The 19,079-nt window shown below is 36.2% G+C and overlaps 1 protein-coding gene across 4 annotated transcripts in view; it reads right to left on the bottom strand.

The window, feature by feature from the left end:
• Positions 1–1,672: 1,672 nt before the first annotated feature.
• The window catches only part of LOC150081594 (cell division cycle and apoptosis regulator protein 1-like), a 550,339-nt gene continuing 532,932 nt past the window's right edge, over positions 1,673–19,079 (bottom strand). For all 4 annotated transcript variants that reach the window (XM_090380560.1, XM_090380561.1, XM_090380562.1 and 1 more), the window contains one exon: positions 1,673–2,278. In XM_090380560.1, the coding sequence (XP_090236686.1) occupies positions 1,926–2,278 (353 nt within the window). In that variant the 3' untranslated portion in view covers positions 1,673–1,925. The remainder of the gene's footprint in view (positions 2,279–19,079) is intronic.

Raw genomic sequence — 19,079 nt, 5'->3', positions numbered from 1 at the left:
GCAGGGATGTCAACTCATCCAATTAGGATCAATGATAGAAAATCAAAGTTGATTCTCCTTGCATGAGGCTAAGTGGCCAGATAGGAATTATTTGTTTGGTTATTATTATTTATTTATTTATACTAACAAAATTGAATTCTAAAAGTTAGGAAAAATCCCATTCTCTGATTTTACCGCGGATAGGCCACGGCCTAGGGAGCGGATTTGGCGAATGGAGGTTAAAATGGTATGACCTTTCCGCATCCTCCGTATTTGGTGGTGACGGGCTCGAACCCCAGTCTAATCAAGAAGCATGTGCTATGCACTGCTGCTCCTTCCCACCTGGCTACGGAGGCGCCCTTTTAGCAGTAGTAATTACATTCAAAATTTGACAGCAGAAATCAATGATACTCTATACGTTTGCAAGTTGTATTTATCAAGGAATTTATTAAATGTATTAACCTATACATCTTTAGTGTTGTGGGTTAGACTAGACTGTCTAGTATATATATAAAAAAATTGTAGCTTATTTCATTTTGTAAACATTAGTTGCAAATTTAAAATTACTTGTAATTTTGCCACTATCCAGCAAAGATTTTAATGGTTGACCTTTTTTTTTTTTTTATGTTTCATAGCAAAATTTACATTGTAAACACTGCAATATAGTATAGTTCTTTCATTCTTTGAAGTTAATTTACAGAAATTTCTTTACCACTCCTAACATTTTGTTTCCACATTTGTGCTATAAACATTTCTAGTGTTGAAACATACTTTCAACTCTAAAAACAATTTATGATTAAGTTTTGGTATATTCTCCTTTAGTTTTGTTTTTGTAAAAGTTGTTTAACTGCTAAACTATTTTCTTAATATCTGGAATGACAGATATGTAAAAAATCATGCAGATTTAACTTATGTCATTTTATACATGCAGCTTCTTCATTTGTTTATTACTGCTTCTGATGTACAATTCCCATTTTATATTATAGCTAAATTAAAAAGTTCATCAACCCACTTGCAATCTGTTTTTTTCCTTTCCAAAATGTGATATATTTATATAAAAAAGTTACATATATAAATATCAAGAGACTATTAAATCTGCACATTGAAAGAATGTATGTAGGAGAATTTTTAGATAGAAATATAAATAACAGAAACAGCTTAAGACCTGTGATGTGATGACTAAAAAAAAAAAAAAAAAAAAAAAAAAAAAAAAAACAACCCCCTTACATACTTGGACTGTATCTCAGGGTTTTCTGTAAACAGGCAAATAAAAAAAGACTAAGGAACTGAATATTTAATACCGCTGAAAGGAGCACCATATAAAAATGACTGACTACTAGCTTTGATTTTACCATCTCATACAAATTCATCATATAATACTAGACTGTCAAAATATGATGCCACAAATTCGATCATTAATCATCTCATAAAACCTTACAGTATATACATGTTCCACTTATGTAAATTAAGACTACATTAAATTGAATTATAACAGTATGAAATTTAGTGTAATTCCATTTTTTTTTGATCCATGGAAAAAAAAAATATATATACATATTTAAATTTATTATTAACAGAAAATTTAAATAACTCCTCCAAGTTATAACATTTTTAATTTTATCGACACATGAATTGCTTTTTAATACTTTTTTAGATTCATTAACTGAAGAAATGTGTTTTAAAAGCAGTTGCTATTAAGTTTTGCAAATCTTGATCTCTTATCTGCATTCAGTATCTAGTCTGCATACTGGTCTTGGTGAACATGAAGATAAGTCATGCAAATATCACTGTTCTTAGGAATGTACTCATAACCACAGTGGAAAGTTCAATAATATATTGTTTTAAAAGAAACTATATTACAAATGCATGTCATATTTATAACGAGAGTGTCCTATGAGTAGCTGTGCTCCTGCAGAAGTCCAAAGAAATTACAAGTTAATCTGCATTCAGCTTTCTAGATCATTCAGAGGTTCCTGTTTCATTCTCTTAGATTCACTGTCATCATCTTTCCTTCCAGTGGAAATTAATGAATCTCGTTTACCGCTAGTAGTTAGAGAGTCTAAACTCTTTAAAGAGGAAGAGGAACGAGATTTATTTTTTAATGCACTGTCAACTGATGAAACTACTGTTTGTAAATGGTCACGAGATGACATTAACACCCTAAAGTATCTGTCTGCTTGAGCCTGAATTTTCTTTAGTTCATCTTCTATAGACCGAGTCTTTTTCCTTTGTTCTTCTAATTCATCATTTATTCGATCTGCATTCCTCTCACTAACTGCTGCGGCCTCATGAACTTCCTCTGTTGAAAGAACCAAACAAAATAAGAAAATAAGCCATACTTTTTTGATCTTATATATTGATACTAAAAGGTAAAAAGTTTTATGTAGACTGTTTAGTAGTTTTATTATACGAGAAAAAGAAACTAGTTGCAATTTTAAGTGCAACTTGCTACATACTGATCTTCATAATAATAATGGGAGTTTTTAAATAAAAATCCAGCTAAAATGAATTGCACCAGTTTTCCCTTTAACTGAAAAGGGACACTTTTCTTTTTATTTCAAATAACAAGTTTTTACTTTATTCATACCCTTCACACAAAAGGATTACACAAAATGAAGACAGTTTTAAGCACTGGTTTACTTTAACAATTCCAATATTCATTGTAGCATAACTACAATGAATATTGGAATTGTATACAGCTGATCATGGCAAAACAAATGATAGGAATATTAGACTACGCTAACATCTGGGATTTTATTGGAATCAGAGTTCTACCAACCCATCAGCATATTGTTCTGCAGGACAAGGATACACCTATAAATAGTGTACAAAAAAGGCAGATGCACCGAAGCGCATAAACCGCTGGAGAAAGAAGTCACCATCTGCACACCCAGCGGTGGATAAGATCTGCCCTGATCATGGTAGGGTGGTAGATATCCTTCGAAGGACTGACTACTGTGATTAGGGGCCGCAGGGTTGTGCGAATGACTTTCGGTATTTTAAGGAATGATCAGATTATGATGCCCTCATCCAGCAGTGGCCGTGGAGTTTGTTGGGTCGGTGGGTTGCAGCTTGTGTGTTTAATGTCAAGAGTGTTGTGATAAAACCATAAGGTTAAAGTTACTTTTAGAAAGTAAATATTAGTCACTTATGTTTTATTATTTTACTGACGGGTTGTCAGTTGTTTTGCTATATGGGCAACCCACCTCTTTGTGGTGGGGGTGGTAACTCGTGGCAGGGTGGGGGAGCTGTCCTCACCTCGAGGCCTAAGTTTTTTGTCAAAGCTGACAGATTGTTGTGAAAATTGATCATCTAAATGTTAAGAGAGAGAGACAAGTTTTAGTGGCATATGGACAGAAGTCTGGGAGGCCATTGTTCTGAGTATTAGCATTAGCATTAGTAGAGGCATTTGATGCAAGAAAGCAAGCTTCTGCAGCATCAGCCAAAAAAAAAACCCACTTCCACTTCACCCCTCTGTTCGTTCAAAATACCTGTCCAGCTGAGCCTTAAACTTATTTAGGCTATCAACCTCCACCACAAGGGATGGAAGTCTGTTCCACCAACCAACCACCTGCTGGCTAAAGGCAAATTTCCGCACGTCTATCCTACATCTGTCTTTCCTCAATTTGAATTTGTGCCCTCTCAGGTGATTTTTCTGAGCTAGAGGAAGAATCCCATCAGCATTGAGCATGCTTAAACCATTCAAGGCTTTATACACCTCTATCAGATCACCTCGCTGGTGCCTAGTCTCCAGACACTGTAATTTGCAAAACTTAAGCCTTTCTTCGTAAGAGCACCCCTTTGTTCCATTCACTAATCTTGTTGCCCTTCTCTGTACTCGTTCCAGGCCTGTACTGTATACAGGTATGAGGCCTCCAGACCTGTATACAGTACTCTAGGTGTGGCCTGACCATTGCCTTATACAATGGAATAATCACCTCCTTATCCCTGCTGGAAAAATTCCTGTATATCATTGACAATACTCCATGAGCTACTCTTGCAGCCAGTCTGCACTGCTCAGAGAACTTCATATCTGCCTGCTCAACCACCCCCAAGTCCCTTTCATTCTCTACCACTGTCAGTGTAATACCAGAGTATGACAAACAACAAAATGCCCATCTCTGGAACTCACCTAAGTTCAAATTAGAAAAAAATCTGATTACCACTCAAACACTATGAATTACGGCTAAGAAATACCCTTGTTCTCAATGTAGCTAATAACTAAAAAAGCAAAGAATACAGACAGATTTATTTAAGAAAAAAAATGTAAATTCTGCTTTTGTGAACTTAATACTTAATCATTTACAACTTTAAGATTTGTTAGCTTTCCTGATATGCAAAAGTCTTATTGGTCTATTTTGGGATCTCCTGGTTGATCTTACATAATCAGCTTGGGATTATTAGAAGGTTATTATTAAAATGAAAAAATGGGTCAGGACACAAATTCACAAAAAAAAAAAAAAAAAAAAATTGTGTCCTGACCTATTTTTTCAGTTTATGCATTTAACACATTAATCACACTTCACTTTACTGTCTGAGCAGCTTAATGTGAAATGAATCAAATCTTGCAGACCCAAATATGATGTTGATTCAAGGTTTTTTTTTGGTAGGTCATGGTATGTTTTATATTTAAAAAAGAAAGAAAAAAAAAAAAACCCTGAAGGTCCCTAGACATCTATTTTTTTAAATTAATATTATGGCAGTTAACATGTTAAATAAACTACTAAATATTTTATTGTCAGAAATACAAATACAGTATATGGAATAGCTATGATACGTGGATCCTTCTGAAATAACATAATATTCTGTGATAATAGAAAAGGAAATATTACTTATCGTAATCAGTAAAACACATTTTGAGGTCAAGTTCTGGTAAACATGTGCGCTGCACATTCATAAACAGCATCCGTTCTATATTTAGTAAAGGAGGGAAATGCTGAATCTATGAGTTAAAATAAATTTTAGTTTATTGTTTGATACAGAGAACATTTCAAGCATGAAACTATTTTAAAATTAGCTATTGGATTTTTAGGACTTATTTTTGCAAAATTTATCTTCAGACCAAAAATAGAAATATAAATCAGCTGCATAGTTCCTATTTTATCATTATCATTTTTGGGCATGCTAGTATACAGGGTGATTCACTACCAGTGCGACAAACTTGCAGGAGGTGTAGGGGGCACAAAGACGAATCGGAATCACATAGCATTGCAGGGTCTGAAATGCTTTTGTCATGCAGTAGAGGACGTTGAACGGGAGGTTGCGTGAACAGTGATCCCGCTGGAAGTTAGCATTTGCGAACCATTTCTGTTGAAGAAACCAAGTAGCAAAAGTCCTCCGGAGTTGATAATCCACAGGCTCCAATGATTGGACGCGTTGCAGATGGTATGAACTCATTTGGTTTGTTGACAGTATCCTCCATACAGTGGATTGGGAAATGCCCAATCGTTGGCCTATCGCTCGAGTACTCGTACTCGGATTGCCTTCTGCAAGACGTAGGATATTCTCCTCATTGTCTGGCGTCCTCGTCATTCGCTCTCGATCATGGTACCTCTCATGAAACAACCAGTCTCACGTAACATTCTGTGCACACGTGCGAAAATCATATGATGATTTCCCACACGGGAGCATGCCTGAGCATGCCAGTCACTCCAAAGAATGAAGTTTGTTAAATTTATGGTTTTGAGGTTCATTTATCATTTTCATAACAACATTCTACCACTGTCTATTGCTTTGTTTCTATACAGCCAATGACTTTGTCATTGGCCATGAATAATTACTTATAATGCTTTTATATGTATCTGTTGTTTTTGTTTGTGGTGGAAAAATTTGTTGCAAAGTTACTTGAAGGAGTAACTTGGGAAACAAGAGTAGGAAACAAAACAAAAAAATTCAGCCAATCGCAGAGATTTTCATTTGCTTTACTGGCAGAGAAGGAAAGTTCTGCAGCTGTTACCAAGCATCATGTACTATTCTGTGATTCTATATTTTCAAGTTTCTCAGAGAACGAAAAAAAATTACCCATTGCCACCATTCTTTTCTAATTTGTGATAGAAAGGCTGAAGTAAAGTTACTATTCCAGTTTTCATTAGTTTACATCATGGACCATTCACAAAAATATGAATGAGTCATGACGTCAGCGATCATCTAATGTCCAGTTTTGATACTAATATATATGCTGTAGATTTATTTATTTATTATTATTTTTTACTGTTCTTTGCATTTTGTTACAATTTGTAATTTTATTACTCTAGTGTCAGTAAATTTTTTTTTTATTGAAAATTTGTTGAAGGATCATTTACAGATCAGAGAAAGATATTTTCAAAAAGTTATTTTTCTTGTCCGCATCTTTTCTTTTTTTCCTTTTGTGCTCAGTGAATAATGAATAGGCACCTATGAATAGAGAAGTATGCATTAATTTGCTTTATGTGGACAATTATAGAATCACAACTTTGTAGTGATTCTGTAATAAGCAATTTGATTATTCCATGCAATTATTATTTAAGTTTTCAAAAGTTTACATGATGGACCATTCACAAATTATGAATGGTCCATGATGTCGGCAATTGTCAAACATTGTATAGTTTGTGATACTAATATATGTTACTCATTGCTGTAGATTAATTTAATTTTATTACCATTATTTGCATTTCATTACAATTTGACAGAATGATTTGTAATTTTATTACTCTGATGTCATTAATTTTTTTATCTTCTTTTTTTTTTATTATTGAAAATTTGATGCTGAATCATTTACAGATCACAGAAAGATATTATTATATGAATTATATAGTGATTTAAGCGATTAGCTTAAAAAACTATATTATTAATTTCATTTTGTATGAGTGGTATTAATTATAGTAATAATTTTAATGAAAAACAACCACATAATGTCTTTCCCTAATTATTTAGTTTTAGGAATTAGTTTTTCATATTTTTAAACAAAATTTCAAAATGGAATATTGAGAAAAGGCACCAACTTGATAAGCTTTCTCATCCATTCAAGTAGATTCTATTAAATTTGTAAAAAAGTATTAACCTTAAAATATAAAAATATTTATAAATTTTTAATAGATGTTTTTAATATTATTGATTGTTTCCTTTTCTATCGATTTTTGTTTTTTCATGATTATTTTGATTTAATTTTTAGTTCATTTAAAAATTAATGCTATTAAAAAAATATTATTTGATGTGAATTGAACCTGCCCTGCAAAAAGTGAGTATTATCATTGATTTTATTTTTTTCTAGTGTTGATTAATTATTCAAAAAATTGGTAATTAATATCAAAGTTTTTTTAAAAAATCAAGTGATGGCAAATGCGAGCTGTCAACAAATCAAGCAGAAATTCAACTATGATGTTCCAGTTTCTAAAGTTAATGAGCATTATAAAGATTCTGTAGAAACTGTAAATCTAGAAAGTGAGAAAACAAATTAAAGTAGTGAGAGTTACCAAATAAGTCCAAGTTAAAATACTGAAAGTGCAGATAAATTTGAACAAACTTCTATTCGGCAAGCTTCAAATGATTATGAAAATGTTGGAAAATGGCCGAAAAAAAAACAAAAAAAAAAAAAAACAAAAACCGTAAGAGATTATAGTTTTCCTATAAACGTAAAAAATTACAGAAACAGAAAATTCAATCCAACTTATTACTATTGGATGCTGCCCAATGGCAAAAAATATCATAATAAATGGTTGCTATAATCCAAATCTAAGGATGCAGTTTATTGCTTTTGCTGCAAATTGTTTTCTGAAATAAACATTGCACTAGGGCTGAGCAACTGGAAAAGTATAAATTATAGGTTAAATGCACATGAAACTAATAATTAGTTAAGAAAAGGAGTACTTACCTCTATGATGTCCTGAAGAACATTTCTGTGCTGATACTCTCTGTTGTGGAGTTATTTGCATAGTTAATTCAACAATGGAGAGTATCAGCAATCAACGTATGGAGCCTTTTCATAATCCACAAATTCCAGGCATAATGGTGTTTTTTATTCATTTGCTCTCTCCATTAGCTGTAATATTACAGGAAGGTGATCCGTAGTTGAGAATCCTGTCCTAAAGCCAGCTTGCTCTTTCATTTGATTCTCATCAAGTATTCTTTCTAAGCTTTTAGTGACGACCATTATGAATAACTTGTAGATGTGGGACCACAAGTTAATTGGTCCATAAGTTCTAATTTCTGATTTGTCTCCTTTCTCATGCAGCAAAATTATGATTGTATTATTCCACTCCTTGGAGGTCATGCCTTTCCTAATGTATTTTGTGAAGGGTCTTGCCAGTTCCCGTGTCATGTATCTTTCTCCCAATTTTAACTCTACAGTATACCTTCATTGATAAATACAAAAAACAACAACGGCTCAGCACCGAACCCCGGGGAACTCCACTAATAATATTAGTCCACGTAGAATAGTGTTCATTTATTGCCACTCTCTGCTGTCTCCCACTCAACCATCCCTTTATCAATTGCAGAACCTTGCCTTTAATGCCACACCGCTCAAATTTGTACAACAGTATCAAAAGCTTTCCTGAAATCCAAGTATATGATATCAAAATTAATTTATACATCCAGTTCCTTTGTGATCACATCATAGTATCCAATCAAACTGGTCAGACAAGACTTCCCCTTAACAAACCCATGCTGTGTCTGAAATATTACTGCAGACTTGTCTAGGTGATACTGTATCACCTCTTTAACCAGTGTCTCCATTATTTTCCCCGGAATAGAAGTTAAACTAACAGGTCTATAATTATTTGTGTCATCCTTTGAACCCCCTTTGAGAATTGGGGATACATTTGCACATCTCCAGTCCATGGGGACCTCCACTGAATGCAAGAATGCTCTCATAATTATGGCTAAGGGTTTGCTAATTTCCCTTGCTGCCTCCTTCAATATAACTGGATTGATTCCATCCACTCCAGGTGCCTTTTTTTAATGTTTAACTTCAACAATTTCTCCACCACTTTGTTCACAGTTATTACGAAATCATTTAACTCCTTGTTAGAGTTTGATAAACTTCTGGCATTCCCCTCCTTGAATAACTCCTTATGTGTGAATGTAGATGCAAAATACTCATTCAGTTTATCAGCTACTTGAACAAATAACAACACCTGCTCAAGTAGTTTATCAGCTACTTGAGCAGATGTTGTTATTTGTTGTTATTTGGCTTTTAGGAGTATTAGCAACTAAGGCCATATTGCTCCGAGGATATGCGGTGGTCATTCCGACCTTTCCGCATCCTCCGTATTTGACGGTTACAGGCTCGAACCCCGGTCTAATCAAGAAGCGTGTGCTATGCACTGCAGCTCCTGCCCCTGGCTATGGAGGTGCCACTTGAGCAGGATCATTAATAGTTGAACCATCTATGTTATGTTAAGTGGACCAATCTGATTTATCCCATTCCTTCTAGATTTACACAAGTAAAGAATCTTCACTTTTTTCTTTGCATCCTTTTCCAAAGATTTCTCGTAACCTGCTTTTACCTGCCTAACCTCTTTTGTGACTTGATTACAGACTAGCTTATATCTGCCAAAGGCATCTGTGTCGCCTGATAATTTATATGCATCCCATACATTTTTCTTCTCTACCAAGAGCCTCATTAATTCATCTGACATCCATTTAGGCCTGAACCTTGAACAGTATTTCTTAGGTGGTATGAAATGACTAGTACCCTCCAAGATGAAGTAGTCCCTGAAGGCTTCCCATTTAAAATTCACTCTTGGTAACATCATCAGTTGATCCCACTGTATAGAATTCAAAAACTGCCTGAGGCCACTGTAGTCACCTTTACAAAAGCAAAAACCCTTTCCTTTACCCTTGATGGTAGTTACATCTTTAAGTAAATCCCACATCAGTACACTGTGAGCACTGTAACCTGCAAATTCTTGATACATGAATAATCAGTGCTGATAATCAGATCAAGGGTATTACTCCTTCTGGGTGCCCCTTGAACAATCCACAAAATCTTTCTAGTGTGCGAGTGACCAACTAACAAGTTCCACTCAATATCTGGAAAGTTAAATCCCCAATTACAACACATTCTGATTTACTGGCCCACTCTATTTCTCTGCGCAAATGTTCGCTTTACTTATCAGAGTCATTAGGCCTATAACAAACTCCTACTCTCGTTTTTCCTTTCCCAGTGTTTATGTCACACCAAACAGACTCAACTTTGCATTGTTTACCCATGTCAACTGGATGCACTTCCTTTGATTTTATGTGTTTCTTAACTAACAGCATAACTCCTTCTCCCTTCCTACCCTGTCTATCCTTTCTGTACACATTGTACTCCCGAAATTCCAATTCTGCATTCCTTATATCTGTGTGACACCACGTCTCTGATATCTAAGGTGATCATATGTCCTTTATTATAAAGGACAGCTGTTTATTTCAGGAAGCTGTCCTTTACATTTGTTTATTTCAAATCATTATGAAGATGATTATTTCAAATTGTTTATTTCAAATGATTATAAAGTTTTTGTGAAAGATGTTCGCAAAAACTTTTTTAATGATATGTTAACTGAATCATGTTATTTTTCATTCACAGCCAAGCTTCAACTTTTTATAAACATATTCTTAAAATTGAAATTAAAGTTGAGTGAATGAAAACATCAATAATTTTTACCAATGAATATCAAGAAATAATTTCAGAATTAGAAGCAAAACAAGACAATGTTGATGTAAAATACATTGAATCTGTTCTTACTCTTAGTTACCCTACCACAGCCCATGTATTTACTTGTTCCATGATGACTCCCAGCAGCTCTTGAAATCCCCAACAATTTGCTCTCTAGGCTGCTCCTCTTTACAATAGAAGCAATGAAAGAATTGCTTTCGCCTCTGCCTGTGGCTACCGTTAATCAATTAGTCTGTGAATTACCCCAATCTAGCAGTTTTCCAACTCACCTAACACTGCCTTGATAGCATCAGCAAATATTCTTGCACTCTTTCTATTTAAATATATCCCATCCCTGTAGAAGCAGTCTCTCCTCTTAGCAAGCACAGACCATGCTGAAAAAAATTCTACCCCGTGTTTGTTGTTTGTTTATTTGGTGTTTAGGAGCATTAGCAACTAAGGCCACATTGCTCTGGGGATATGCGGTGGTCATTCCCTGACCTTTCCGCATCCTCCGTATTTGGTGGTCACGGGCTCGAACCCCGGTCTAATCGAGAAGTGTGTGCTATGCACTGCTGCTCCTGCCCACCTGGCTACGGAGGCACCTCTACCCCGTGAGCCTTGCACAATCACTCCAGGGTCGAATTGATTGACAAGGCTCTCATCATATACTCCCTCCTATCATGTCTCGGCAGAATTGCAGACACTTTCAAATTTAATCCCAACTTGCAACTTTTTCTAGCATTGATCTGTACTTGTTAAGTAAATCTGCAGATCTCTTACTCTTAAGGTCATTAGTGCCAACGTGTTCAACAATATCATCTTTTATGTCCTTAAAAGATGATATCTGCCCTACAACGTCATCAACTTTTGCCCCTGGTAGAAATACTCAGGTTCTGTTCCACCTATACTTTTTTGCATAATATATTCCCTATCTCCCTGACAATAGAATCGCCAACAATAACTAGTTCCTGTGGGACCAGTGCATTCTGCCTTGGAGATTGCCACCTGTGTTGCCTGATGCACAGGAGTGAGCTCTGGCATCGAGTTGGGCAGCTTAGAGCTTGATGAGCCCCTCCATATTAATTTCTTCGAGGGCATATATCCTACACCTCACACTCTCATAGACGCCCATCAGAATGCTGAGTTGGTGCCTAATTTCCACCACTGGTCAAATAAAAAAAAAATAAAAAAATAAAGAAAAAACTTCTTATATTACTTGTCCATCTTCTTTAACAGTTTGTCTGGTTCTTACTTGAATTTATTCAAATTAACTACCACTACAACATCACATGGAAGATTGTTCCAACAATCTTCCATATAATGTTGTAGTGGTAGTTCCAGAAATTGATCCTGCAACTGCTCTTTTCAGTTTGAATTTATGTCATCTTGTGTGTGTGTAGCCAGAGCAAGAAGAAGGATTCCATCAGCATTGAGTTTAATCAACCCTTTCAAAGCCTTAAACACTCCAATCATATCTCCTCACAAGTATCTAGTCCTCTCCAGACCCTGCAATTTGCAAAACTTATGACTTTTACGATAAGCACACACTCAAGATATGGCCTAACCATTATCTTATACAAAGAGATAATAACCTACTTATCCGTGTTGGATAATTGATTTCCCATTTAATTCAAAAATATTGAAAAATGTTCAGCAATGTTCCTAAAAAATATGGCAATATACAAAAAATGAGAAAACTTATCACGCACTACCATGTGTCCAATATGATGCTTGCATAGGTATAAAAATATACAACATCACATGGAAGATTGTTCCAACAATCTTCCATATAATTTTGTAGTGGTAGTTCCTGAAATTGATCCTGCAATTGCTCTTTTCAGTTTGAATTTATGTCATCTTGTGTGTGTGTAGCCAGAGCAAGAAGAAGGATCCCATCAGCATTGAGTTTAATCAACCCTTTCAAAGCCTTAAACACTCCAATCATATCTCCTCACAAGTATCTAGTCCTCTCCAGACCCTGCAATTTGCAAAACTTATGACTTTTACGATAAGCACACACTCAAGATATGGCCTAACCATTATCTTATACAAAGAGATAATAACCTACTTATCCGTGTTGGATAATTGATTTCCCATTTAATTCAAAAATATTGAAAAATGTTCAGCAATGTACCTAAAAAATATGGCAATATACAAAAAATGAGAAAACTTATCACGCACTACCATGTGTCCAATATGATGCTTGCATAGGTATAAAAATATACCTACAGGTAATGATGTATGCGTGAGTCAGCTGCCAAAGGCTGCCGATGGGGGTGCACAATAATTTTCACAATACTGTATTTTTTTACAAGTTTTGTTTTAACTTAAAAAGTGTACTGATATCTTTAAAAAATGTTTTGCTTATAGCATAATATTTTATATTTTAATTTTATGAAAAATAGGAGAGATAAGCAAAAATCAATTCACTTAGAAAAATATAAAAGTATTTAAGATTGTTTTTCCTTTTGTAACTTTTTTATGAATGGTGCTTTGAATATTTCTTCAAACCATTTTTTCTGACAGAACACTATTGTCTTTCTACTCCAGATAGTCAAGAAGTGCTTCTGAATGATTTTAAGCAACACTGGATATAGTGTAGAAGTCATTATATGATGTAGAATTTTTTCATCATTTTGTACTTCATGGCCAGAATTATGTCAATCATGAACTGATTGCTTATTGACATTCCCACACCCCCAATTAGTTGCAAATTTCGTAACATATCTGGTACCAGAATCGCAGTTTTCTTCAAATCCTAGGAATCCTTTGTCTTTTCCCACTAAAATTTTACACCAAGATCTCTTTAAAGTTATGCTTTTTATTGATTTCCATGCTGTCAAAACTTTGTAAATCATTTCCAATACAGTCAGGTTTTTCCAAAATGTCAATAAATCACAATGATTTTCTTCCGCTAACTTGAGAGATAAAAAGACAACAAATGAAACCAATTTGTCACTCCTGTGATAAATTGGTTTCATTTGTTGGATGACACCTTGATCCATAGGTTGTATTAAAGCTGTCGATGACACCTTGATCCATAGGTTGTATTAAAGCATTGGGGGTTAAAATTTTAGACGAAAACATTTTCATCGTCTGATTTTAGAATTTCGTCATTAAGATAAATTGGTGCATTGTCTAATAGCAGGACAGCTTTCTGTGCCAAGCCCAGTGATCCCAGATGTTGGTGCACCGAAGGTACAAATTTAGTTCTTAACCAGCTGGAAAATATCTCCATCTATCCAGGCTATTTTCCAATGATGCCCTGCAAGTGATTACAGGAAAGCAGGAAAGAAGCCAATAGATTTGTTGGTGTTAAAAAGAACAATGGAATATATAATTAAAAATAATAAGAGGATAGAAATATTAGGAATAAGATCGTGTAGAGAAGACAAGAAAGCTTATGGAAGGTAGGATTTGAAAATTGAGAGAAAGAGGTTACAAGAAGATATTGATTGTCTATGAACCGTTCCATCTATGGCAGGAAAGATGGAACAGTTCTGTAATGGAGATGTCATGTATGCCTTTTGTCCTGGGGTGAAGATCATGAGAGAGAACAAATCTTGGCCAGGTCTGGGAATGTTCCCAACAATGTTAATAAGGGCCATGGTATGAAGAAAAGATTCGTGGAGTTGGGAGAAGAAAATAATCCAATGTGTTCCTGTGGGTTGGTAGAGGATACTGAACATGCAAAGAAGAAGCATATAAGATATGCTGATTAAAGAAATAACTTTAGTAGAAAACTGGCTCTGACTTGCACACTTGGAGTGAATTGTTTAAGTCAGGGAGTGGCATAATGCTTTTAGGGAATTCATGAATGAGGTGTATAGAATTAGAAGATTATAGATAGAATTGGTAGATGAGGTACACTGAGTGGACAGAAATCATGGGACACCTACCTAGTAATGGATAGGCCCACCTTTTGCCCGGATAAGGGCAGTCACACACAGTGAGGCATTGAATCCACTAGATCACGAAAGCGTTCCACAGGTATTTCCATCCATGCTTGCCACACCGCTGTCCATAATTCTGTCACATTCTTGGGTTATCCAAAGCTCGAACGGACTTTTCCACAGCATCCCAAAGACGTTCCACAGGGTTCATATCCAGTGAACAGGAGGCCATTCCATTGTGATAAAATTTGCGGAATGCTCTTTGAACCATGTTTTAGTCACCACAGCTCTGTGGGGAGGCGCACTGTCCTGCTGGAAGAGTCCATTGCCCTGTGGGTGCACAATGACGATGAAGGGATGCAGATGGTCTGCAATGATGGACACGTAACACGGACTGTTCAGAGATGCGAACAGATGTATCAGAGGTCCCAGCGCGTGCTAATTGAACATGCCACAGACCACTATCGACTATCCACCGCTTGAACAGTTCCTTATTGACAAGACGGGTGCATAGCTTCGTGTGGCTTCCACCAGATACACACCCTCCTGTCCGCTCGAAATAACGGAAAATGGGACTTATCGTACCAGGAGACCTGTCTCCAATCATCTAAAGTCCAGTGCCGATGTTCTTTTGCCCAACTGAGGCACAGATTCCTGTGTCGTGGTGTTAGCAATGGGACTGTGGTGGGTCAGCGGCTCCCATAACCTATTGCGGCTAATGATTGCCTGATGGTCTTGGTGGAAACGTTTCTGGCATCTCCCTCATTGAAATTGGTGGTGATTTGTGCCACTGTTGCTCCTGGTTGGCTGAAACAATGTGAGACAGATGTCGACGGCCACATTCATTCACCAACTTTCTCCGCCCACAGCACTGTCCACAATGAGATGTTATTCCGGAAATGGCATATTCCCGATATACTCTTGATACTGTCGAAAAGGGATAGTGCAACTTCTGTACTACCTCCACAATAGTGATTCATGCGCCGGGCACCTGTTATCACCCCTCTTTCAAATTCGGTTAACTCACAAAATTTATCCATACTGACATCGAATTACCGTCCACTTGAATGCAGTGAACCTATATACCTGCCAATTGGTAGGTTCGTTCACTAGTGAGAGGGGTGACAGCATTGCCAAGGTATCCCATGAATTCTGTCCTTTCAGTATATATGTGTATATATAAATGTAAATGTGTTTTAGAGTTTAAATGCCATTTGCACTTGGAGTTGTAGGATTTATAGATTTATGTTGATTTTTTGAAAGGACAAAAAAAAAAGTTTTATTGTTGTGTTGCTCTAACAAGAATCACAATTAATAACAGTTAAATGCTTTAGAATTTGAAAATTTGAAAAGTTAAAGTTATAGATAATAGAGATCTGCCGGGCAGGGGCAGTATCGTTTCCCCGATGCTTGATTTATCCAGCGAGGGATATGGCTAAGGATCATAAGATTAAAATTGATAGGATAGAGAAATAAAGCACAGATGACCTGAGGCTCAAGAAGCGCATGTGCTAGGGAGTAGAATTAGTGATGATGTCTATCCAGACTGACTTATTATTGTAGTAATCAACAGGTAAATTTGATATTGAAATACTCAAGAAAGGCCGTTCCGATTATACAGAGTTTCAAAAAAATGAGAAAGAAATTTGGCCCAGCAAAGAACTGCCAATCTTTGCTTTTGCATTTTATATCCTGGAGCTTTTACCTCAGTTTTGTAACCGAAAGTTTTGAAGGAAGCCATTTCCAGTACAATCCTGTTTCATCAGCATTGTAAATTTGCTCTGGGCACAAATTCATTGGTTTCAACATTGGTTTAAAACTCATTGATGAATTCTTGGGTGGCCAGTGCATCACTACTTAGTTTTTCATCTTGAACGGCAATCTGACAAATGCTGTGCCTCTGTTTAAACTGTGTTAACCACCCAGTTATGTGTACTTCTAGTACACATAACTTATGTATTTAACAAATCAGTCATGATGTCTGGTCTGACAGACCCGATTTTCTTTTTTATTTCTGAAAATTTACTTCTGTTTGGGTTATACTAATACATGATTTTTATTAATGAACTTCAATACTTATCAAATGCAATTTTAATTTTTTTAATGAATAATTAAAAAATGTAAAATGTTTTTTAATTATTTATTAAGCTTGTTTTTTAAATGAAACAAGACATTAATTCTGCTGAGGGGGAAAAAATAATATAAATATGAATATTTTAGTCTCTCTTCCATTTTTATTCATAAATCTATTAAGTGCACAATAATTTAGAATTAGTCATATGTTTTTGCTTTCGAACTATATATACATAAAAAATATATTTCGTAGGTGGTAAGTTAAAGGTATGTTTACATACAGTACTGACAGCAGCAGCAGCATGCACAAAGCAGCAATGTCAGAGTACAGTAGCGTACAGTCAAACTCAGTTAAAGCAAACTAAGAAATAACAACTCGGTTAAAACATCATGAGTGAGTTGCTTAAGAAAATCTTCACATAAATTGTGCCGGTTTAGCTCAGTTACAATATCTTTCAAAATTGCATACCTTGGCTATTAGTCAAACTTTATACTGTCTATTTTTAATTTAATTATTTTTAGCTCTTTCTTTAAAAAGTTTATATTGTGACATTTCATTACATTGTATAATAAGCATATACAACTCCTTATGTACAATGTCACGAAACCAAAGCCTATAGGCACAGATGATGATGTGACATTGCACTCTTATTCATGTTATACATACTCAGTGATGGGTTGGTCACAATTCAGTGATCACTCAATTGTGACCAACCCATCCATAATGGACTATGCTGCATAGCTCACACTATAAAAAACTGAACGGCTTTGTACACTTAGCAGTGGCAATTTGCGTCTGGTTGTGCAAGTCAAAGAGATAAAGTAGCAGTCATGGGACATAGTAAAGATATAACAGAGTTTCAAATGGGGCATGATTGTGGGTGCCCATGTGCTGAATGCTCCCACGTTGGAAAGTGGTACATTTTGTCAGTTGCTCAAGGCCCACTGTGGTTAAGAATGGATAAAACCTCCTCCTGTTGACAGAACTGTAAAGGAATATGAAAGGTGGATGTTCATGGTGGGTGAAGATGCAGCATATCGCACAGGCTAAATGGCAAGTTACTGTGTGATAGCTGACATTGCAATAGGGGAATGCAAGAAGAATACCCCAATGATGATGTGCCGCACACTTAGACATATGGGTTCCACAGCAGATGACCAAAAAAAGACGCCCTCTCCTCACTGTTGATCATAGTGAAGTGAATGCTGTGGTGTCAACAACAAGGTGGTTGGACACTGGAGGACTGGAAATGAGTGTGCTGGTTGGATGAGTCCAAATACTGATGCAACATGCTGACGGACACCATGTGAGCCACAAGCAACACAAATTCGTGGATCCATCATGCACGATGCCAACTTCCAGGTAGGTGGCAGTGGTTGTTTAATATGGGGCATGTCTTGCTGGGCAAGAACTTGAACCCCTTGTGCGCATGGGCCAACATTTTACTGGTGAAGTCTAGTGGCAGCTCTTAAGAAACCATGGGCACCCTGCCATGATGCATTTTTTCCCTGGAAGAAATGGGAGTTTGCAGGATGATAATGCACCATGTCATTGGGCCCACACTATGCACAAGTGGTTCGAGGAATACAGTGAAGATACAAAGGACGTTCAATAAATTATCTACCTACCTATGAAGCAAATGAGACAGGCAAAAATCCGTTTTTATTTTTCAATGTAACTTCCCTGAACTTCAATACACTTGTTCCATTTTGTTGGCAATGAGGAAATACCAGACAAATAAAATTCTTTGTCCTGTCCAGCAAAGAACACACAAACAGCAGACTTCAGTTCATTATCATCAGCAAAGCAATGTCTATGAACATTTTTCTTCAGGCGTTGAAACGGGAATTAGTCACTGGGAGCCAGATCCAGCCTGTAAGGTGGATGAGTAAGTTCTGTAAAGTCACAGTTTCTCAAAGCAGCAGCAACAGCATGTGACCTGTGCACTGGTACAAAGTTGTGAAGCAGTAGCACACCTCTGGAAAGTTTTCCATGGCATTTTTCCTTTATACATCCTTAGGTTGTACAGTAGGGATGCATATGACTCCTCAGTGACTGTCTACTTGTGTTCCAAGTAGTGAATGTACAGAATTCCCTCAGCATCCCAAAAAATGGTGGTCATAATCTCGCCAGCTGAAGGTTGTGTCTGAAATTTTTTGGGTGGAGAACCCTTGTGCTTCCATCGCATTGATTCTTGCTTGGTCTCAGGATCCCAGTGATGAACCCATATTTGTAATGATTCTGGAGATGAAAGTTTCAGGATCCCTTCCATAAAGATCTAAATTCTCCTCACAACACTGTACTCTGAATTGGTTCTACACAGGAGTCAGAAAATTTGGGGATCCACCTTGCACTGACCTCAGTCATCACCAAATGTTCATGGAGGATGGTTATACCTGTTCCCTCAGATATTTCACATTTCCTAGAGATTTGGGACACCTTTAAATGTTGGTCATTGAGCACAAGGGTTTCCACAGCATGGCACATTTCTGGAGGGATCGCTGTCACAGGC

Source organism: Mastigoproctus giganteus, chromosome 8 (assembly GCF_048544385.1).
Source record: "Mastigoproctus giganteus isolate SK-2022 chromosome 8, ASM4854438v1, whole genome shotgun sequence".
NCBI lineage: Eukaryota > Metazoa > Arthropoda > Arachnida > Uropygi > Thelyphonidae > Mastigoproctus > Mastigoproctus giganteus.
This window is presented reverse-complemented; position numbering and strand designations above follow the sequence as displayed.